Below are 24,116 nucleotides of genomic sequence, written 5' to 3'. Positions count from 1 at the left end.
CTCCAGTGGTGTGGAGAGCCTGGGACTCACGACAGAGTATACCCAGCACACTCGAGGTGAAAATTGCAAAAAACACAGTTGATGGACAGAATGTAGAACAATGTCATACATTCACCCCAGTACAAAGATCTGGGCCTAAATCCATTGTTTTTTTGCACTCCACACCACCCTGGGTTAGACACTGGCTATATGCAAATCAGCTCTGACCCTGTGCTTCATGGGAACAGACCAGTCTGAACTACCAAGCCATGTCTTTCCCAGACCGGAATCAAGCATCCAAGGACCGGTTTCTGGCTATCAGCCTTCATCAGCCTGGATAGCTTGACTCCAGTGATGTGGAGAGCCTGGGACTCACGTCTGTGTATACCCAGCACACTCGGGTTGAAAATTGCAAAAAACACAGTTGATGGACAGAATGTAGAACAATGTCATACATTCACCCCAGTACAAAGATCTGGGCCTAAATCCATTGTTTGTTTGCACTCCACACCACCCTGGGTTAGACACTGGCTATATGCAAATCAGCTCTGACCCTGTGCCTCATTGGAACAGTCCAGTCCGAACTACCAAGCCATGTCTTTCCCAGACCAGAATCAAGCATCCATAGACCGGTTTCTGGCTATCAGCCTTCATCAGCCTGGATAGCTTGACTCCAGTGGTGTGGAGAGCCTGGGACTCACGTCTGAGAATACCCAGCACACTCGGGGTGAAAATTGCAAAAAACACAGTTGATGGACAGAATGTAGAACAATGTCATACATTTAACCCAGTACAAGGATCTGGGCCTAAATCCATCGTTTTTTTGCACTCCACACCACCCTGGGTTAGACACTGGCTATATGCAAATCAGCTCTGACCCTGTGCCTCATGGGAACAGTCCAGTCCGAACTACCAAGCCATGTCTTTCCCAGACCGGAATCAAGGATCCAAGGACCTGTTTCTGGCTATCAGCCTTCATCAGCCTGGTTAGCTTGACTCCAGTGGTGTGGAGAGCCTGGGACTCACGTCTGAGTATACCCAGCACACTCTGGGTGAAAATTGCAAAAAACACAGTTGATGGACAGAATGTAGAACAATGTCATACATTCAACCCAGTACAAGGATCTGGGCCTAAATCCATCGTTTTTATGCACTCCACATCACCCTGGGTTAGACAATGGCTATATGCAAATCAGCTCTGACCCTGTGCCTCATGGGAACAGTCCAGTCCGAACTACCAAGCCATGTCTTTCCCAGACCGGAATCAAGCATCCAAGGACTGGTTTCTGGCTATCAGCCTTCATCAGCCTGGATAGCTTGACTCCAGTGGTGTGGAGAGCCTGGGACTTACATCTGAGTATACCCAGCACACTCGGGGTGAAAATTGCAAAAAACACAGTTGATGGACAGAATGTAGAACAATGTCATACATTCACCCCAGTACAAAGATCTGGGCCTAAATCCATTGTTTTTTTGCACTCCACACCACCCTGGGTTAGACACTGGCTATATGCAAATCAGCTCTGACCCTGTGCTTCATGGGAACAGACCAGTCTGAACTACCAAGCCATGTCTTTCCCAGACCGGAATCAAGCATCCAAGGACCGGTTTCTGGCTATCAGCCTTCATCAGCCTGGATAGCTTGACTCCAGTGATGTGGAGAGCCTGGGACTCACGTCTGTGTATACCCAGCACACTCGGGTTGAAAATTGCAAAAAACACAGTTGATGGACAGAATGTAGAACAATGTCATACATTCACCCCAGTACAAGGATCTGGGCCTAAATCCATCGTTTTTTTGTACTCCACACCACCCTGGGTTAGACACTGGCTATATGCAAATCAGCTCTGACCCTGTGCCTCATGGGAACAGTCCAGTCCGAACTACCAAGCCATGTCTTTCCCAGACCGGAATCAAGCATCCAAGGACCGGTTTCTGGCTATCAGCCTTCATCAGCCTGGATTGCCTGACTCCAGTGGTGTAGATAGCCTGGGACTCACGTCTGGATATACCCAGCACACTCGGGTGAAAATTGCAAAAAACACAGTTGATGGACCGAATGTAGAACAATGTCATACATTCACCCCAGTACAAGGATCTGGGCCTAAATCCATCTTTTTTTGCACTCCACAAAACCCTGGGTTAGACACTGGCTATATGCAAATCAGCTCTGACCCTGTGCCTCATTGGAACAGTCCAGTCCGAACTACCAAGCCATGTCTTTCCCGAGCCGGAATCAAGCATCCAAGGACCGGTTTCTGGCTATCAGCCTTCATCAGCCTGGATAGCTTGACTCCAGTGGTGTGGAAAGCCTGGTACTCACGTCTGAGCATACCCAGCACACTCTGGGTGAAAATTGCAAAAAACACAGTTGATGGACAGAATGTAGAACAATGTCATACATTCACCCCAGTACAAGGATCTGGGCCTAAATCCATAGTTTTTCTGCACTCCATACCACCCTGGGTTCGACACTGGCTATATGCAAATCAGCTCTGACCCTGTGCCTCATGGGAACAGTCCAGTCCGAACTACCAAGCCATGTCTTTCCCAGACCGGAATCAAGCATCCAAGGACCGGTTTCTGGCTATCAGCATTCATCAGCCTGGATAGCTTGACTCCAGTGGTATGGAGAGCCTGGGACTCACGTCTGAGAATACCCAGCACACTCGGGGTGAAAATTGCAAAAAACACAGTTGATGGACAGAATGTAGAACAATGTCATACATTTAACCCAGTACAAGGATCTGAGCCTAAATCCATCATTTTTTGGCACTCCACACCACCCTGGGTTAGACACTGGCTATATGCAAATCAGCTCTGACCCTGTGCCTCATGGGAACAGTCCAGTCCGAACTACCAAGCCATGTCTTTCCCAGACCGGAATCAAGCATCCAAGGACCGGTTTCTGGCTATCAGCCTTCATCAGCCTGGATAGCTTGACTCCAGTGGTGTGGAGAGCCTGGGACTCACGTCTGAGTATACCCAGCACACTCTGGGTGAAAATTGCAAAAAGCACAGTTAATGGACAGAATGTAGAACAATGTCATACATTCAACCCAGTACAAGGATCTGGCCTAAATCCATCATTTTTTTGTACTCCACACCACCCTGGGTTAGACACTGGCTATATGCAAATCAGCTCTGACCCTGTGCCTCATGGGAACAGTCCAGTCCGAACTACCAAGCCATGTCTTTCCCAGACCGGAATCATGCATCCAAGGACTAGTTTCTGGCTATCAGCCTTCATCAGCCTGGATAGCTTGACTCCAGTGGTGTGGAGAGCCCGAGACTCACATCTGAGTATACCCAGCACACTCGGTGTGAAAATTGCAAAAAACACAGTTGATGGACAGAATGTAGAACAATGTCATACATTCAACCCAGTACAAGGATCTGGGCCTAAATCCATCGTTTTTTTGCCCTCCACACCACCCTGGGTTAGACACTGGCTATATGCAAATCAGCTCTGACCCTGTGCCTCATGGGAACAGTCCAGTCCGAACTACCAAGCCATGTCTTTCCCAGACCGGAATCAAGCAGCCAAGGACCGGTTTCTGGCTATCAGCCTTCATCAGCCTGGATAGCTTGACTCCAGTGGTGTGGAGAGCCTGGGACTCACGTCTGAGTATACCCAGCACACTCGGGGTGAAAATTGCAAAAAACACAGTTGATGGACAGAATGCAGAACAATGTCATACATTCAACCCAGTACATGAATCTGGGCCTAAATCCATCGTTTTTTTGCACTCCACACCACCCTGGGTTAGACACTGGCTATATGAAAATCAGCTCTGACCCTGTGCCTCATGGGAACAGTCTAGTCCGAACTACCAAGCCATGTCTTTCCCAGACCGGAATCAAGCATCCAAGGACTGGTTTCTGGCTATCAGCCTTCATCAGCCTGGATAGCTTGACTCCAGTGGTGTGGAGAGCCTGGGACTCACGTCTGAGTATACCCAGCACACTCGGGGTGAAAATTGCAAAAAACACAGTTGATGGACAGAATGTAGAACAATGTCATACATTCAACCCAGTACAAGGATCTGGGCCTAAATCCATCGTTTTTTTGCACTCCACACCACCCTGGGTTAGACACTGGCTATATACAAATCAGCTCTGACCCTGTGTCTCATGGGAACAGTCCAGTCCGAACTACCAAGCCATGTCTTTCCCAGACCGGAGTCAAGCATCCAAGGACCGGTTTCTAGCTATCAGCCTTCATCAGCCTGGATAGCTTGACTCCAGTGGTGTGGAGAGCCTGGGACTCACGTCTGAGTATACCCAGCACACTAGGGGTGAAAATTGCAAAAAACACAGTTGATGGACAAAATGTAGAACAATGTCATACATTCAACCCAGTACAAGGATCTGGGCCTAAATCCATAGTTTTTTTGCACTCCACACCACCCTGGGTTAGATACTGGCTATATGCAAATCAGCTCTGACCCTGTGCCTCATGGGAACAGTCCAGTCCGAACTACCAAGCCATGTCTTTCCCAGACCGGAATCAAGCATCCAAGGACCGGTTTCTGGCTCTCAGCCTTCATCAGCCTGGATAGCTTGACTCCAGTGGTGTGGAGAGCCTGGGACTCACGTCTGAGTATACCCAGCACACTCGGGTTGAAAATTGCAAAAAACACAGTTGATGGACAGAATATAGAACAATGTCATACATTCAACCCAGTACAAGGATCTGGGCCTAAATCCATCGGTGTTTTGCGCTTTCCCATGAGGCACAGGGTCAGAGCTGATTTGCATCAACTGATTCTGTCCATCAACTGTGTTTTTTGAGGCATATAGGGCAGCAACCACATAACCAACACTAGGATCAGGACCTTATAGTACATAATAACCAGTTGAGCCCCATAGCTGGCATAAACTCCACGAGCATCCTGTCCAACCCAGGTACTTTGTTCAAGGCCATGGCTATGATTGCAGTGATAATCTCTGCTGAGGAAACATCTGCCCCAGTTCCTCAGCATCATCAGCCACTGAATGCAGAATTGGCATTGGCAATGGGTCCAATAATAGAGTCAGAGATCATGTGTGGAATAGTCTGTTATTATCAGCCGGATCATAATCCTAGGTTCTGTCACAAGCAACCATTTTCAGGATTTGCAAGACCAGACTAGTGGGATTCACCAGCCAAGGAAGCAATGCCCCTGCTTTGTACCACTCCATATAGGACTTAATCATGTACTCCCCGTAGTCAAAACAGGAGAGCTTCTCCACAAGTGCTACCAATTCCTCTTTTTCTAAAACAGGGAATGATGAACGGAGGTATCAGTGTGTCGTTGGTTTTCCAGGGCATGAAACGTAACTTCTTGCATATGCGTCTCCTCCTTCAACGACTGCCTAACCCCCCTTTGGAGCAATGCAGTGCCCCTGAATGACCATCTTGAAAGTTGCCCAGTCGATGAGGGCTGACGTAGCCGTCCTTAAATACTCAGTAAAAGATGTTCTAATTTTCTCCCCTATACACTTACAGAACTCCTGTTTCTTCAAGTTTTCACACCAATTGCGGTAGTTAGGGATACAAGTGCAAGCAGGTGTCCAGATCAGGCAAATAAGCATCTGGTTATGATCAGACAATGTTCTGGCAAGACATTCTGGGTGCCCAATCTGCACATGCACTGCTGGCGAGTAAAGAAATGTGTCCAGGTGCGCACGCAGGTCAAGTAGGTGCAAAAGAAAGGAGTAGTCATGATCAGTAGGATGCTGCATGCGCCAGGTGTCAACCAGACCCCAGTGCTGTATCCAGCGGGCCAATTCTTTGGTGATCCTCAGTCACATAATGATGGATGGGATTGGCCACAGAGTTGCAGTAATGGACAGTAATGGAGGCAGTCATATAGGGTGCCAAAAGATAAAGAGCTCATCCAACAAGAATCAAGGCTGATCTGAATTGGGGACATAAAGATTGACCAGATTTAAATGGCCCCTCACCACTGCATAGTGCCCCTCTTCTTCCACCCTTTCAGTTAACACCTGAAACTGTGCCCCAGGTCTTATCCATATGAGAACCCCCTGATGAAAGCTGAATAGGTGGTATAAATCAAATGCCCTCACTAGTGTGTCTGTAGTGCCATAGCCTCCAAAGTGGTGAGACGTGTCCTCTGCGGGAAAGCAACTTATACCCCAACCTTTTAGACATACCTGACCATATAGCGCTTTGACTTGCTATTAAGGCCTCAAGCATTCTAGGAGCGCATTTACAATCATTCAGCATACAAGCCATTGGAAATAGGTAATCATGGGCTGCTCCCTCCATGGAAGGGCCCCGTCACAATCACCGCCCCATCACACACACAGAAGACTTCTCAGACACAAGCATTAACTCCCCCCAGCCAGAAAGACAAAAGACCCACCATTCAAACTCCAAAGCCAAAGGATGTGTCACTCAGTGAACAGTTGTGGGGTGACGGATCCCTCTGAGGAAAGAGAGCACTCAGACCTCAGAATACCACCCTGGCTTCATAGAATACAACCCAAAGATCCAAGAGAAAACAGACAAGCTGCCCAGCTATCAAGCAAGTACATGCAGTTACCAAATGCGAAATGTCCACAGTCAGCAAGGCATCATCATCCGAGATCATCTGTCATGGTAGGTGTGATTTGAGGCATCTCAGCATTTGAGGTAGGGTGCATAGTAGACTCAGAGAGGGTGTCCAAGACCGACACATTTAATGCCTCACCCCATCCGTAGATCTGACATTCATGCTAGACCCCCACAAGATTTGCCACTGTTGCCACTGAACTCATTTGATCTTTCAAAGCCTGTTTCTGTGTGGGACAATTAGGTGAGGCAGATTTATGGTTCTGGCCCTCCTCGGAGAACACCCAGCCGCGCAAGGCTCATTGATGTTCCTCACCTGTACCTCGATCTATGCCCATCCCTCCTTTGGATTCATAAAGGCCAGGTCTGGTGGTTTAGTCGACGAATGCGTTCACTGTAGGGGCCTGTGTTCGACCTCATGGTCACAGGTTCAAATCCTGGCGGGTCCAGTAAGCCTTTCATCCTTCTGAGGTGGATTAAATGTGCACCATTGAGTTAGATAACAGTAAGTTATTCAGCCCCAAGAAACCCATCAGTGAATGTGAGCTTTACACATAGACATTATGTTATAAAGAACTTTGCTCCATCGTTAGTAAGGACTTTCAATTTAGCCAGGAAGAGCATGGCACAGCAGTTTGAGTCTCACCTGGGCCTCCAGAAAAGAGGAGCATTGTCTCTGAACCACCAGTGTGAACTCTGGTAACACCATTACTCCATGGTTTTTCAATAAGGAGGTCACCCTTCTCCTGAGCCATGCAGAGGATGCAATCCCACTACAGAAATGTATCATGCGTGCTACCACCATCTACGGTGGGGCACCCAGGGAGGTGGGGGTGCACTGCACCCTATGCGCCCTGTCCAAAAAAAAGAAGGGAGAGAGGTCCACTGAAAATATTTCTGACGCAATCCAATTTTCAACAAAAGAACCCTTGTCCTGCCTCTCCATCTGCTCCAGGAGATCAACAATACAGATATTATTCCAGCATGCTCTTTCCTCTGCATCCTTTGCTCTGTATTCCAGGACATGTGCCTTCACTATCAGCTCCACCATTTGTGAAGTAAGGCCCCCATTGCAGGCTGCATGCCTACAGCAGTGTGCTCCTGTTTTCGTTAAATATCCTGCCAGCTTGTGCTGGCCGTCCCTTAAGGTGCCCAGGTTTCCCACCAAAGTGTCCATCTTTTGCTCCAGAGCCTCCCTAGTGTGTGTAATGGCCTACCAGAATGGAAACCAAGGTGGTAGGAGAGTCCCCGTGAGGATTAAAAAAGCCTTCATCCATATCGCTGTGGGAGAATGGGAGGCAGGCGAGAGCTACCCACTGCCCCCTTCCATCTCATGGTGTGGGCCATGGCTCCAACAAGAGAGGGCAAGAGTGTTTACATTCTAAACCATGGAGTGGGCACCCACACGTCATTCTCATGCCCGGTAGATGACAACCGTTCACTACAGCCAGCAATACAAGTTGCACTGCTGGCCTGCAGGGTGTACAAGGAACCCCTGGTGCCGCCTTAGTCCTTAGTGATCTACGATGCTGGCACCCACATAGAAGAAAACAAGCCCTTTAGTATCAGAAAAGTGATCTCCAATGCTGAAGTTCCAGTATTTCTATTATGCCAGGAGTCACCAGAGCAGATCTCACTATCAGGACAGGCCTCCTGCTGGTCCACCCTTCTAAGTCTGAGGGAGTAGTTGAATCACCCGAAGCCACAAGAGAAGGGGGGCCCAGAGCACTCAACTCAAGCATGACAAAGGACTGTCCACAGTGCCATAAATACCCTAATACCCCCAGAGGTGCTGCCCACGAAAGCCCCCAATGACCTGAGAAAAGCTGGTAGGCACTGTACCCCAGCCCCAACACCCTCAAAGGTCAAAATATCAGGCCCATTCACTGTGCTTGTGGGCCTCCACTTGCATGCAATGCCATTGCGGTGGCCTCCAAGCTCCTGGTCTCCCTGTGCTATGTCAGCACAGCCATATCGGAGCCTCAAGACTTCCTCCTCATGTCTCCTCCATCACCAGCTGCCACGTGGGTTCTACAGTATGGGAGGCCACGGCAGAATATTCCGGCCTTCAGCCGCATCAGGCCAATGTTCTAGGGCCACAGTTATGCTGAGGGAATCTGGAATTCAAGATCCCTAGTTACTGCTACCGAGAGCCTCAATGGTCTCCGGCCCAGCTAGTTAATGCTGTGCTCACATCACTATTTAGGGGCCTCTGGACATCAGCCACACCCTTTCAGTTGCTCGCCACTGCTGATGCTTTGAAAGACTCACACCTTAGGGGCCGAAGTGCCACACGGTAGTTTACCCATGGTTATCCCTTCATATTTCAGGGGATCTTTGGGTCAGATTTCTTCCCAGATGGGTCCTTATCCAGTGAGGTCCAGGGAGCTCTACGGCACCACTTCCTAGTCCATCAGTGCTCAAGCCATTCTCCAAAAGATTTTTTCCTTGGTTTTTAGAATGCCTAATCCCTAAATATGGTAAAACATGAAATACTGTAAAACCTATAGACGTATTTATTTAGTTAACATTGGTCATAAAATGTTTTCACAAATCTTAGCTATTTATCTAGAACTGTATCTGTCAATATAATTTGGAAAGGAACAATCCTTCTTTTGTCAAGGGTTAAAGTATTTATGATAGTACTAGGTTGTTCTTTAATATTCTCAGTAAATTATACAAATACAAAATAATTGCCCAAAAATCGCTTTTGATGCAAAAAAAGCATTCAACTAAGTTACTTGCCTTTTCATTTATCAAATTGACAAATGGGTTGGTTTTGGTGCCAAAGTCATATCTTCAATTTCCTTTTTATACTTTCTATCACATGATTATATTTTGGTTATTGGTTTTCTTCTGCTCAATTTACACTCAGCAGAGGTGACTACGATGTCCTTTAACTCTGTTTTTGATGTGGCATTTGGAACTTTTTATTTAAGCTAAGGCAACATTCAAATATTTATGAATTCCAACATAATGAAAAGGATATTAAGATGCCAGTTTATGCAGCGCATATACTCTGTGTCATATTGAATCCCCAGATCTCCTTACCTACTGTTTTAACTGAAGTCCATATGTTTTCTTCAGTTCCCAGGTATAAATTCAGTTCTGACAGATCTGCTTAATTTGCCTCTTAATAAATATTCCTTCAAACATTGTTTTAGTATTATTCATTTACCTTGAATGCTAGAAAGATTAAATAGTTGGGTTTAAGGTTTACAAAGTCAATAAAAGATTAAGTTAAACTAAATAAATAACACAACCTCACTTCCTATCTGCTGGAATCCTCTATTTATTCACTCATGGGGCCATCTAGAGTCTGTTAAAATGATGATTTTTCCGACTATTCTACATGCTTTAGCTGCACTTCTGGTAAATATTACTTCCTTAATTTATTCCTATTTCTTCAAAAAAATAAATTCGACCTTAGTCTCCTTACTTTGGAGCAGAAAAAGCTCACATATGTCATTGATCAGGTTACACAAAGGCAGATAAGATGGTTTTGTAGATTTTCCAGTTTTTCTTGATTACCATTGAGCATTTATGCTAAAGCAATCTCTGTGTTGAGTTACAGAACTCCAAAATGTTTCCCTATTATGTATAGATTTATAAAAAAAGCTTTATATAGCCTATTTCTTTTAAATAATTTATTTTGTTTCAGCTAAGACCAACATGCATGTCAATATTTGGCCTTAAAATACAGGTAGAATTTTACAACTCGAGTATCCACCCACTCAATAAAAAACACATTTTTCACATTTGAATAGTGTGCACAATAAATTCATTAAAAGTAATAATAAATCAGTTTATTGGCAATAGTGAAGACATAAATGCTTAATTTGGATTTAGCAATTGTTCTTCATGAATAATATAATTCAATTTACTCAAGCCAAACTATTTTTAATTTTCCAACTTCATTTGAAAAAAACATTTCGCAAACGTATTATTATTTAGAATGCTTATGATGACATCCCACTACAAAACTGACAATAATTTACTTACTGTAATTAAAATAAAACTGAGTGTTTTTATCTCTTAAAAACATTTTTACAAACACAGATAGGCATAGACAAAAACAGGAGCTTGAATTGAGGTGGGACAGTGATTTAAATATAATTTGGCAATATATTTAAGGAATAATATTTGACTGAAAGCTATGAAATTCTCCAATCCTGCTAACATTGATAAAACCCATTTTCTATATATAGTAGACTTTTATTATCACCATATTTGTTAAATAAAATCAATTCTGCAATTTCAAATGCATGTTGGTTGTGCAACACTTAAATTGCTGAGTTAAGAAATCTGTGTTTTTCTTGTCAGTTTGTTCAAGATTTTTTGCACTAGGTTTCATCTAAGATTACTTCTATTTTCACTCCAAAATCCCCTTTAATTTCAAAACATATTTTTAGGTACTTTTATTGGATTGCTGGAAAGAAATTTCCATGAATATTAACATATTTGCCAGTTTATTAGCAATTGATTTTCAACAAATCTCAACACATTGGAAATACTACCATCAGGTGTTATTTCAGACATGGTGTTATACTGTTTGCTATACTCTCAGACTAGATAGAGCATATATATTTCCTAGAAAATCCGCATGGTGTTCAAGACCATTTTTCTTGATAATTCTTTGCAAATTCATAATGTGCATTAAGCAGATATTGAAGAGGCTTGCAAGCTTCCTTGACTTTTTTTCTCAGTATTTACTAGGATATATGGTTTATATATTTTAAATGTTTTTCACATTGTATATCATTTTAACAGAATACTATTCTTTCTATGACACAGAGGTGAAGAACCTATTCATTCAACATAAACATGTGCACCACCGCTGGCGAGTGGCAATTAAAACTGTCATGCAGAGGAGGCAATAGGTCACAGTAGATAGTAACACAGGGTATGGATTACCTATGACTTCCCTTCCAAGACATATATTACAGACTTATGATTGACCAAACCAGTTCTAGGGACAACACCCACGTGGAACAAGAGGTTAGGAGCCTGCCCTGCTGCCTGATACTCCTACAAAGCTGTTGACCATTGTAGCAACTTACATCTTTACCCACTATATGTTCTCTCCAGGTGCCTTTTTTCTAAGTCACTTCCTTAAGAATGGTTCATCGGTATTATAGCACTTCTAGAAATAATTTGCCAGCAGCTCAAGACATGCCTATTACCTTCTTGCTCAACATATGTCATTCTCCTTAGAACTTGTCTCCTCTTGGGAGGAACCTATGAATTCAGAGACTTCCCCAGAGTTGCATCATAAATGTGATTTGAGCACCCTCCTAAGAAGCTAGTGAACTGCCAACCCACCCTCACTTATTTCAAGCCAGCAGAAAGAAACACTGCAAGCCAGAGCATTCTGGCTTGCAGGGCTCAGAGACTCACATCTGTTCAACGAGCCAATTATGCTCTCTAACTAGGAAATGTAGCTCCAATCCTATTGCTTGGGGATAAAGAGATTGTTTTCAGTCATGGTCAAAGTGGCAATTGCCCAGGACCCCCAAAGCCCACAGGGACACCTTGGGAATGTTGTCGTTTGTTGTATTTACCCTTTGTCTCTTTCTTGAACTTTACCTCTCTCCTTCTTTTTGGGTGCCTCTGAGACTCTCTGTCTGCCTTTCATTAATTCACCACTCACTGACTTTTTTTTTGCCCCTCTTGGTCTCTTCCTCAATCATCTCTTTCTACTTGTCTGCCCTCATTACTTTTACTCTCTCTCCTTTTCTCAGTCTACTTCTCTTTCATGTACCCTTCACCTAACCTCCTTTAAACAGCTTCACGTCTCTCTATCCATCTCCCTTTTTTCTACCTCTCCTTTGACTACTTCACAACTCACGCTCTATATTTTCGTCTTATTGCCTCATGCTTCTCCAGTAAGTATTAGTTCTACCAGTAAATGCTAGCCTCTGACGCAGAGGTGCGTTTCCCTTGTGCACTCGGTGAAACGGTATACAAGGTAGACAATTGTCTATCAGTCAATTTTAAATATTTTTATTTTGCTTCAATCTTGCTTTGTTGCATTTTCTAATGTTTTATATTTGTTCATGTTCATTTTTTATTTCTCCATAATAAAGATTCTTGAGGAATAAACGTTCATCTATGCCCAATGCATTTTGGGCGAGAAGCCCTTCTTCAGGGGATGTATAACTGCGTTTTACCGAAGTTCCACATGGGTGTTTTCAATGCCACAGAAGATTGCAATTGCATCTGAAAAACTTTGTACTTCTTGGAGCCATTTAATCTGGGTATGATAACTATCACGCCATTCACCAGAACACTTTTAATGATGGCAGAGAGGATCTGAAGCCAGTCAAGTACTTCAATTATTATTGGTGTGATATGCAAATTTGGTCCATTGTCATGCAACCCTTTCGGCTCTCACAGACAGCTTATTTAGATACTAAAAGGATTAAAAAGAGATCACATGGGGAAGAGAACTTACAATATTCTCATCACAAACCTTAATTTTCTGTAAACTCAAAATCAGATGAACAGTGTTCACCTTCAATACTTAACCTTTTCATTCTTGTCGTCAATTATTAGAAGTTTAGCGTGGCGGGATTGGCAGTACAGGTTACCGAAGTTCCAAGATTCCAACTGCTCAGAGATGAAGTAACACTTCTGTCTGAAACTCAGCCATTTATAAGGACAAATCACACACATGGATTCTAATGGGAGGAAACAACAGCATTAATACTTGTCTCAAGACCACAACTTTGTTTTAAGTGTCAGGCAGAGATGGTGAACTAATGGAGAGAGCAACACACATGAGACAATTGCAAAATAGGAAGTGGATGCTCCTCCGCTAAGACCCCACTGCTGCAAAGCAGTGAAAGAAAGAACAAATAAAATGATAACTTGAGGTTACTATAATTGTATTTGTTCCTGCGGCGCAGCTTTGAGGAAAGGGCGAGGCTCTTCAGCTCTCAGAGCAGGGGAGTAGGGGTTTGCCCACTCCAAGTGTGCAATTACTGTTTGCTGGCCCTCTCAGCCCTGTCAAACAGACATGAGGACTTTGCATGTTCCACATGAAGGTTGCATTACAGCCTGCATGGAGAACATGCCCAGGCAGCTATCCCCTGGCTGAGCGCTGATCCAAGGCACTCAGACCAACACAACATTGCATTACAGTGTTGTAATTGGCTTGGGGGGAGCCTGGCTGCTTCTTGTTCTGGCCCTGGAGAGACTGAGACGATATGGGAGAAAGCAGGAGAGCGGCGAGGAGGTACTTTTTTTCTTTAACTTTTTACATCCCTCCCTGCCCCCCGGTTCGACCTGTCCTCCCCGATCCCTTCTGGCCACTGCTGAAAATAGGTGCTTTTCCCTGGCATCATCTCTCACGTTGCCACTCTAAATCTCAACCCAATCATTGTAAGTTTTCAAATAATTCTCCCATTATCAACAACCGACACAATGCCTCATGAGAATGCACATGGAAGGGTCATAGAATTTACATTTGAGACCTGCAAGTACAATTTTCTGAACACTACATAAACCCCAGTGAACCCACAAGAAATGAGATAAAGGATCACATGGACTGAAGTGCAACACATGAAAAAAACTAGATGGCATCCAAGAGGAAACACCCTGAGACCTGTGTCTTCAAAATGTGTCTCCCTGCACAATAAGGAGTGTGGAGCACTATATATAATACCAGAATAAAATAAAAAATAAACTTTGCAAGTATCTTTTAAAAAATATTTACCTCTATACACAAGCAATCCTAGTTTAGTGTTATTCTGCCTAAGAGAAAAGGCCTCAATTTGTTGTTGGTTTTCATTGCTGATTTTTGGACTCTGCACACTTGGACACTGCTGACCAATGCCCAGTGCTTGTGATCTGATCCCTAAAACATGTAAAGAAAAATGGGTATATTCCTAATTGGCATATTTAATTTACCCTATAGGTCCTTAGTATATGTTACAAATTGTACCAGGGGGCTGTAAGTTAAATGTCCCTAATGGACTGCAGCAGGCATGGTGCCACCACAAGAGTGACAATGCAAAACATGCCTGCAGGCCTGACACCAATAACCTAGCTGCACAGGTTTACACTGAAGATTCAACCTGTCAATCAATACAGCCCCTGCTGACAGGCCTAAATCCTCTTTTTAAATAATATGAACTCACTCCTAAACAATCTTTAATGCCCAATAAGGCAAGGTTCATGGAATTGAAAACTAGGACATGAAAAGGTTTGATGTAAAACATGTCCATACAGTGAGAAATCCCTCAAAGATATTTTCCCTGTATCAGAACTAGCTGTTCCATAGGGTGGAATTGGGAGATAATGTTAAAACTAAATAATGTCGCCTCCACTTGTCCACTTGAGTACAGTTCATTGGTAAAGTTGCCATTTTTGTGAAAGATACTTTTTAAAAGTCAGCTTATACCTACCTAACTATCTAGAATCCTATTTGCAAGAGTTTCCAATTGTCACCAGGAGCTGAATAGCACCTTGATGAGATGTGAAGCAGCTCCCAGACCTGAAACAAAGGGCTTAAGTGTGGGGAAATACCCTGTTCCTCCTACAATAGGACCATCTGGGAGTCATAAAGAAACCTAATTATTTTCAAAGAGGGCTGCCCTGTCACTGGCTGTCGTAGCTCACACCTGGGCCTGCCCCCTCTTTTTTCCCAGCCATCCTAGCACCAATCCCAGTGAGAGAGGAGCTGAACCCAGAATCAATTTTGAGTGACCACTTGAGTACAGCTCATTGGTAAAGTTGCTATTATTGTGAAAGATACTTTTTAAAAGTCAGCTTATACCTACCTAACTATCTAGAATCCTATTTGCAAGAGTTTCCAATTGTCACCAGGAGCTGAATAGCACCTTGATGAGATGTGAAGGAGCTCCCAGACCTGAAACAAAGGGCTTAAGTGTGGGGAAGTACCCTGTTCCTCCTACAATAGGACCATCTGGGAGTCATACAGAAACCTAATTATTTTCAAAGAGGGGTGCCCTGTCACTGGCTGTCGTAGCTCACACCTGGGCCTGCCCCCTCTTTTTTCCTCAGCCGTCCAAGCACCAATCCCAGTGAGAGAGGAGCTGAACCCAGAATCAATTTTGAGTGACCACCGCAAAGGTTTTGTTCATTTCCCTGTCCATGCTTCCAAGGCGGACACAGGAGCTCTGGACAAGAGAAGAAATGTTCGGGCATTGTGGGATTGTTTGTAGTAGAGGGCACAGAAACTGTAGCAAAAGTGGGTAGGGTTACTCCTGAGATCTTTTTCGGTAATGGTCACATAGGAGCCCCACCCACGGGCTAGAAGAAAGACTGAACCTGTTGTTCAGAGCTGTGAGGAGAACCTGCTTCCACTTTTACCCATGGCCAAGAAGTGGATTTTAAGGTCAGTTTGCTTTCTCCTATAAAGCTACAGGGACACAAAAGCTGCAAGAAGTCACTTTCCCAAAAGAGCCCAGATGACCAGTTTCATTTGGATTTGTCCTGGACCCTGCTAAAGGCTACCGTGGAGCAAGTCGTAGTCCGCAAATGTTGGCCCTGAGGTCTTGCATCCCTGGATGGTGTTGGAGTGTACTTCTCTTGTCTGCCCTTAAAGTTTGGGGCTTAGAAACATCCTACCGACATTTGACTGGAGAACTATCTTGTGACAGGGGCCAACTGACCATCTGTGCTGCTGAGGATGCCTCACTGGTGGGCCTGACTTGAAATGAAATTAAATGAAATGAAGGAGTTTTGTAGAGCGCGGCTGCTGCCCGAGGGCGTCCAAGCGCTGATAACTAAAAAAAGCTCTGAGGGGGGGGGGAGGAGGTAGGAGGATGAGGAGGGGGGTAAATTTCTAAATAAGAATGTTTTCAGTTCTTTGCAGAAGAGCGGGAGGGTAGGGTTAGACCTTAGTGAAAGGGGAAGAGAGTTTCAGAGCTTGGCAGCGTTGAATGAAAAGGACCTGCCTCCTGCTATGGACTTTTTGATTCTTGGGACTGCAGCGAGAAATGCATTTGTGGAGCGAAGGGTTTTACCGGGACAGTAAGGGGAGAGAAGTGAGTGATTGATCTCTGGGCTCGCTCTATGAAATGCTTGGTGCGATATGCAGAGAGCTTTGAACTTTATTCTCTCTCTGACAGGGATCCAGTGGAGAGATCTGATCCCTGCCTTGACTGACTGTCTGCGCGGGATCTGGAGAAGAGTGCGGGTGGCAAAACTCAGTTTTCGCTGCAGTTTCTCCAACACGTACTCAGGGGCTCCTAGATATAGAGCATTGTTGAAGTCTAGCCTAGATTGTACGAGGCCCTGGATGACCACCTGCTTGGCTTCAAAGGGTAGTATCGGCAGGATTTTTTTCAACATTCGGATAATCCCGAAGCAGGTTGCAGCTGTTTTTGTTGCCTGAGTATTGAAGGTGAGCTTCTTGTCTAACCATACTCCTAGGATTTTGATGTCTTCCTTCGGAGTTGGTGTTGGGCCTAAACTTGCGGGCCATAGTTGGTCATGGGTGATGGAAGGAGAAGGCCCGAGGATCATTATCTCGGTCTTATCACCATTGAGTTTTAAGGATGACATTGTCATCCATCTTCTGACATCCTCCATGCATGCTGCCAGGTTGGATTGGGGAAGCCCGCTGTTTTTCTGTGTCAGGGAGACCACCAGCTGGGTGTCGTCCGCATACGATATGATTTTGATACCGTATTTTTGGACAACCCCAGCCAGTGGCCTCATGTACACATTAAACAGCGTGGGGCTCAATGAGGAGCCCTGGGGCACGCCGCAGTTTAGGGGTCGGCTTTTAGAGTACGAGTCGCCATCGAAGACCTGAAAGGTTCTTTTGCTGAGAAATGAGCTCAGCCAGTCGAGGGCATTTCATGAGATACCAAGATTGAGCAGTCGGGAGAGCAGGGTTTTGTGGCATACTGTGTCGAACGCTGCGCTTAGATCGAGGAGGACCACTGCCACTGACCCCCCTCCATCCAAGATCGTCCTAGCTTCTTCCGTAATGGCTAGCAGAGCTGTTTCGGTGCCGTATTTGGGGCGAAACCCTGTTTGGGTGGTGTCCAATAGAAGGTTCTCCTCAAGGTAGTTGGTGAGATGGAGGTTGATATACTTCTCCAAAATTTTGCTTGCCCATGGTAGCAGGGAAATTGGACGATAGTTATTAGGGTCTGAAGGGTTGAGATTTGGTTTTTTTAACAATGCTCTCACAGGTCTAGTAATGGAAAATCATTCAGGTGAACTTGCGCGAGGTGTTCTATGGCGCTTGTGGGTTGTGATGTAGCAACCTCTGGGTTGGGGGCTGCAAATGATGAGTATATTTTGTTTATTTTTTGGAAGAAGAAATCAGCCAATTCGTTGCAGCGGGAGATGGGATTGTGGGTTGTGATTGTTGGTGGGGGGATTTTGGAAAGGGTTTTAACTACCTGGTATATTTCTTTAGGTTTGGTCCGAGCTGCCATGATTTTCTCATTATAGTAGTTAGTTTGAGCAGAGTTTATTTATGTTTTATAAGCTCTGATGTTTTCTCTGTATCTTTCTTTGTCGGTGGGGGCGTATCCCAGGTGCCACTTTCTTTCCATTTTTCTGCACTGTCGTTTCAGTTCCCTAAGTTTATCTGAGTACCAGGGGGCGGTTTCTCGGGCTCTTTTTAACCTGGTTTTTCTTGTGGGGAGGATGGTGTCGATGGAGTCCTCTAACCATGTGTTGAAAGTTCTGCTATTTTGTTCAGGGTTTTTGGAGAGGACAGGTTTGGAAATGGAGAGAAGGCTAGACCACGACTCTAGTGGAAGTTTCGACCAATTTCTCATCTTCCGTGTGGTGGGAGGGGGGGTGGCAAGGCTTTCCACGTAGACCAGTTAAGGGGAATTAGATGGTGATCCGTCCAAGGTAGAGGAGTAATGGTGCCGACTGTTAAAGTGGGGCAGTTGGTAAAGACTGGGTCAAGCAAGTGACCTTTGTCGTGGGTAGGCGACTTTATTAATTGTTGTAATTGGATCGCAGCTAGACTAGAGACTAGCTCGTTGGCGGTGCAGTCGGTGCTGACATCAGAATGGATATTGAAGTCACCCAACAGCGTGAAATTCGAGGAGGATATGGCTGATTCTGCCGCGAGCGAAGGTAGGGAGGAGGGAAAGTGATTCAATGGGCCTGGCGGGCGGTATATAAGCGCCCCTGTTAGACTGTCGTTCGGAGTAAGTTTGAGGCAGAAAGACATGCTTTCGCAGCCCGGAATTGGGTCAGAGGTGCAGTAGCATTGATAGATAGATTTATGGATGATGGCAAGGCCCCCTCCTTTTCCGCGTGAGCGGTCCCTGCGTTCGATTTGGTAGCCAGGTGGCAGGGCTTGAATTACATCTGGGTCGCAGTCTAGGGTTAACCAGGTCTCGGTTAGGAAGAGGACATCAGGGGATCGTTCATCTAAGAGAAGTGAGATTTCTGCTTTGTGTTATGGCATAGACCTGCAATTTAGAAGCAGTAAGGTGAAGTTTTGCTGTGGCTGCTTGAGTTGAGCCGTTATTAAGTTAGTATTGCAGTGCTGGCAGTAGGTGGGAAGATTAAGGGGATGGTATCGGTGGAAGCAGCTGTCCTTCGTAGGGGGTTTCAATGTGAGAAGGGTGGCAGAATTGTATTGCATCCTGTGGGGGGGGGAGCAGGGGGGGGTGGCCCCTGTCCCAGGCCGGACGCGGACGGGCGCAGACGGGCTTGCCTTAGGCGCGCAAACGGCGCTCCCGCTGCGCTCGTCCGCTCCGCTTCCAATAGATACACATGTTATATAGTAGGAGGGAGGGCGCTAGGGGGGGTGTGGCCTCGAAGGGGCGTGGCCAGGGTGCACGCGGAGATGGCGGCAGCAAATGTTTGTTTACCCTAAAGTCCGCGACAGCGTTCAAATCGGCTGTGCGGGATGACAGAGTGTGGGCTTCTGCCCCAAGAGTAATCTGTGAGTAAGGTGAGAATAAAAAGCAATTTTTTAATCAAGTGACTCTCAAAATTTAAAATAACACACCTAGCACTCCCGGCTTGCGCCTCAGGAGTAAGATTCCAAAGTAGAGGCTAGTTTTCAGCGCCTTTTAAGCTGGGCGGGGGGGGCCATAGCTCATGTTACATTCTCCACTAGTTATCAGAATCAGTCGATGCTGGGGCTGCTTTCACTCCTCCATCCCGCAGCTCCCTCAACGCTGCTCTCCAAAAGGTCTTGATCAACGCCAAAGCCCTTGTAGCCACAAAAAAAAACATAACGCTGGAGATTTTTTTCCCCTCAATAAAGGGTAATGCCAAGGCTCCATCCTGATGCCGGAATCTGTCAACATCAAGCCCGGCCCCTCTCTCTCAAATATATGTCCACTGCCTGCTTCCACTGAAGGCTGTAGGGATTAAGCTTTTTCATTACAATGATTTTAGTTCTGGTGTCTGTCCCACGCTCCATCGCAGTCAGCCTTAAAACTCACCTTTTTCCCAGTCGAGTGTGCTCATTCTCAAGCATTTGGATCTTTGCACTATTTTGTTATATTTTTTTATTTTAAAAATTTTAAATTCATATTTCTGGATCCCTTTTGGATTTATGTAATTTGGATGGAACTTTGCCCAGTAATATATTCTGTAGTTTTATCAATTGGAGTGGGGTTTCTATTTTGTTGTCTTTTCGACTTTTTAAATGTTTGGGTGGTTCTAAACGATTTGCACATTTTCTGAAGTTAAGCCTACCTGCTCGGTGACATAGCTACAAGAGGTTGCGTTTGGGTCATAACCCTTACTGGACCTAGCAAAAATATTGACATTTTTACTTGTGGTGGACTATTATCCACTCCAATGTTTAATCCACTTTCTCACTGCAACATATTTGAGCAGTGTATGTCCATGCTATATACTAATAACTCAGGATCATCAAAGAGTTAACGCTTAGGACCTCTCAGAATTGTGAAAGAGAGAGAGTCCCTACTCAAGTGTAAGGGCAAATATTGTTATTCACTTACACTGAGCATCCCAAATTTCCACTTCTAATCTCCTGACTCCATCCACTGCTTCTGGAGGCCGCCAGTGGTCTCAACCAGTAAGGGTTTACCCAAAATCATTTTCACGGCACCACTTTCTCTGTAATGGGAAATTCCATTTTTTCCTGTCAGATTAGTACACCACTCACTGACACTTGCATTCCTTACTCATCCTCTATCTCCAACCATGTGTAAATCTAGTCCCACCTTAACCCTTCATGCTTTATTGCCCTTCACTACTATAGCCTTATAGCCCGCCGTAGCGGGCTATACCGGCTATTAAAGGCCCGCTGAATCGTTAAAGGCCCGCTGAATCGTTAAAGGCCCGAGCCGAAAGCGAGGGACTTTAACAAGACAGCGGGACTTTAATAGCCGGTATAGCCCTGCTATGAAGGGCTATAAGGCTATTAGAACATTCTTCCACTAGAGGGCAGAATGTTCAAACAAATTAAACAAAGGTTTCTCTAAGCTCGAGCTTCGAGAAGCCTTTGTAGAACATTGGAATGTTGCTCTGCGGGCCTTTACCGGCCCGTAGAAGCAGGGAGCACTCCATTGTCTGCAATGGAGCTCCCAACATTCCAATGTTCTAATATTGCTGCAACCTCTCTAAATCTATGTTTCTATCAGTAGAGCATGTATCCAATATAGATGGAGCACTTTTCCTCAAACTTGTTTTTTTAGAATGAGAGTTGTAGTCCAGCCTTTTTGTGTCTTCTTAATCCCATTTTCTCTTGATTTACTGCTTTGTAGCTGATAATTTGTCACATTTTTTAGGTCTCGCCTTTTCCATTCCGCAGGAATGGAAAATGGAGAGAATTCAAGTGCTCAAAATGCTCGTCAAACTAAGGTTTTTTTCTGTGCGGTTTTCTTCGAGTTCACGTGAATCACGTGACCAAACAAGCACGCGCATCAGCCTCTCTCCCTCCTAATTGCATTTTTTCACGGCCGCCACCACATCAAAGGGCTTCTCCCAGCATGTGCTCTGTGCTTCTCCTCCCCTAATTATTCATGGCTAGCCGGCCGTACTTTCAGTTTCCCGGCCGCTCTTGTTTCGTGGGGCGTGCATTATCAGGTACGTGTTGGTGACAATTTACACAGAACGCTTGTTGATAACCCTGGTCTGCTCAGCGAGTGCGCACTCCCGCAGATCGACTTTCTGTTTGGCGTGTTTCCCGCCGGGCTTCCTATTACATCACTTTTTTTTTCCCGGGACCCCTGCCAGCACATTCTCAGATCCCACAATGCTGCTACGCAATGAGGCTTATCCACCCTTTTTAGTCCCCTTGTATGCACAGGCATGTCATTTATTTATTATGTCTGCATCAAAGAACAGGATGCTTGTCTCAGACTGCAACTTCTGAAAGTTGGGGTTATTCAGCTGAACTCGAGCCATGCCTTCTCCTTTGCGATACGTGCATTTAAAGCAAGCCATATATGGGACTGTGTACTTTTTGTTTTGAGAAGGCGATAATCTGACGACATTTGATATAACGGTGCAGCCGCATGGGTCTGTTTGTTTTCTGGATACCATTATGCAGTTGAAAGGGGAGGGTTTATGGAGAGTGCATACTTTCAGACATATTCTGGATGTTTTTATTTTTGCAGTCGCAAAGCAACCAAACTATCGTCTGTCACAAACGAAACATGGCATGTCATTTCGTATTTTTTATTATTAACTATTTGATTCTAATAACTATCCATGTGACACCACCTGCGTCCTTTAATATTCTTGTCGTTCAGCTGTGTTTTAAGTCAACGATCCTGACTGAGCATGCCCCCAACTCTTTCCTTCTTAGTAGAACTGACCTTTGAGCCACACCCGTGATTTCTGCTACCTCTATGTAAATGTCACTCGACACCGGGAGAATGTAAATAGAGCTCTTATCAACTGGCATGCTTTTGTTTTGGTTATATTGTCCCTGTCGTGCGTGCTGCTTTCCTGGCTGAAGTGCCTTGGGCTCAGTTGTATATCGAGATTCTTGCAAGAATCACTTGTTTTTGGGGCATTTTTCTTTCGTAATTCCACTTAAAGCTTTTATTGACCGTCAATGATTACAACATGGCTCGAGCCCCAAAACATAATTTTACATTCAACCGGGGTTATGATCATTTTACCCAATAGTATTTTGGATACTATTATTTGTAGTCTTGCTTTCATGTTGCATCTTTGAGCCGCTTAACTGTAATGATCTATTTCGTATTGGTTTTACTTGATCAATATAAATGTATTGTTGTTCACTACATGCAGTCAGTCCAGCGCCAAACGACCCGCACCGTAATCAGAAGTTGCACTAAGCCAGAACATAATTTGCAGTTTTTTAGAGGTTTCTCACTTCAGAAGGTTTGCCGGTTTGTGGCCATCTAATTATGTCATTTGTATAGCTTATTTTTGGGCCATTTATTAAAGTCGTTTTTCCATCACTGAAACTTTCACATAGTCATTTTGGCTAGCCTCCACACAACCACACACCCAACCACACACACAACTACACACCCAACCACACACACAACCACACCGAACACACACAATCTCACACACAACCACACACAACCACACACCCAACCACACACCCAACCACACACACTACACACACAACCACACACAACTACACACACGCAACCCCACACACACAACCCCACACACAACCCCAAACACCCACACACACCCCCAAACACCCACACACACACAACCCCACTCACAACCCCACCACCATACACGCATACAACCACTCACACATACAACCACTCACACACACAACCGCTCACACATACAACCACTCACACATACAACCACTCACACATACAACCACCCACACATACAACCACTCACACATACAACCACCCACATATACAACCACTCACACATACAACCACTCAAACAACTACACACACAACCACACACAACCGCACACACACAAACACACACATCTGTCACCCTCACTCTATCTATTCCCCTCACTCTATCTATCTATTGCCCTCACTCTATCTCTCTATTGCCCTCACTCTCTATCAATCTATCTATCTATCGCCCTCACTCTATCTATCGCCCTCACTCTATCTATCGCCCTCACTGTCTACCTATCTATCGCCCTCACTCTGTCTATCTATCTATCGCCGACACTCTGTCTATCTATCTATCACCCTCTATCTATCTATCGCTCCACCACAGCATCACTCAGGGGCACCACAGCATCACTCAGCACCACCACAGCATCACTCAGCACTACCACAGCATCACTGGTTCAAATATGTTCTCTCAATGTTTGAAGCTTTATTGCAAATGTCGCAAAAAATGTTAATATTTCACTTCTGTTCTTGGATTTTAGTCACTGAACATAATCTTCACAACAGTTATTTACAAAAGTGTAAGCTAGTGCCATTAAAAATTGCAATCACTTTTATTTAAGTATTAATTATTTAAAAAAAATAAAAGCCAATGTTAATTGTAATATCAATACATCTAAGTAAAGGCAATACAAAACCTGTGACATTACAAATACTAAAAGTGTCACATATGCTAAAGTTAAAAGTATTGGCATTGTAAATCACAAAACATAAATATAAAATGTCATTTACAAAACCAATAGCTCCAACTTTCCTACTGCGAGACCTATTGGCAACGCCAGTG

General features: G+C 44.7%; 1 protein-coding gene across 3 annotated transcripts in view; it reads right to left on the bottom strand.

Moving 5' to 3' along the window:
* LOC147700940 (natural killer cells antigen CD94-like) overlaps positions 1–24,116 on the bottom strand; it is a 145,631-nt gene that overhangs the window by 46,110 nt on the left and 75,405 nt on the right. For all 3 annotated transcript variants that reach the window (XM_086928547.1, XM_086928548.1, XM_086928549.1), the window contains one exon: positions 13,068–13,219. In XM_086928547.1, the coding sequence (XP_086784673.1) occupies positions 13,068–13,219 (152 nt within the window). The remainder of the gene's footprint in view (positions 1–13,067; positions 13,220–24,116) is intronic.

Source organism: Lissotriton vulgaris, chromosome 7, assembly GCF_964263255.1.
Source record: "Lissotriton vulgaris chromosome 7, aLisVul1.2, whole genome shotgun sequence".
Taxonomy (NCBI): domain Eukaryota; kingdom Metazoa; phylum Chordata; class Amphibia; order Caudata; family Salamandridae; genus Lissotriton; species Lissotriton vulgaris.
Note: the sequence above shows the minus strand (reverse complement) of the source record. Positions and strands in the feature narration are given on the sequence as shown.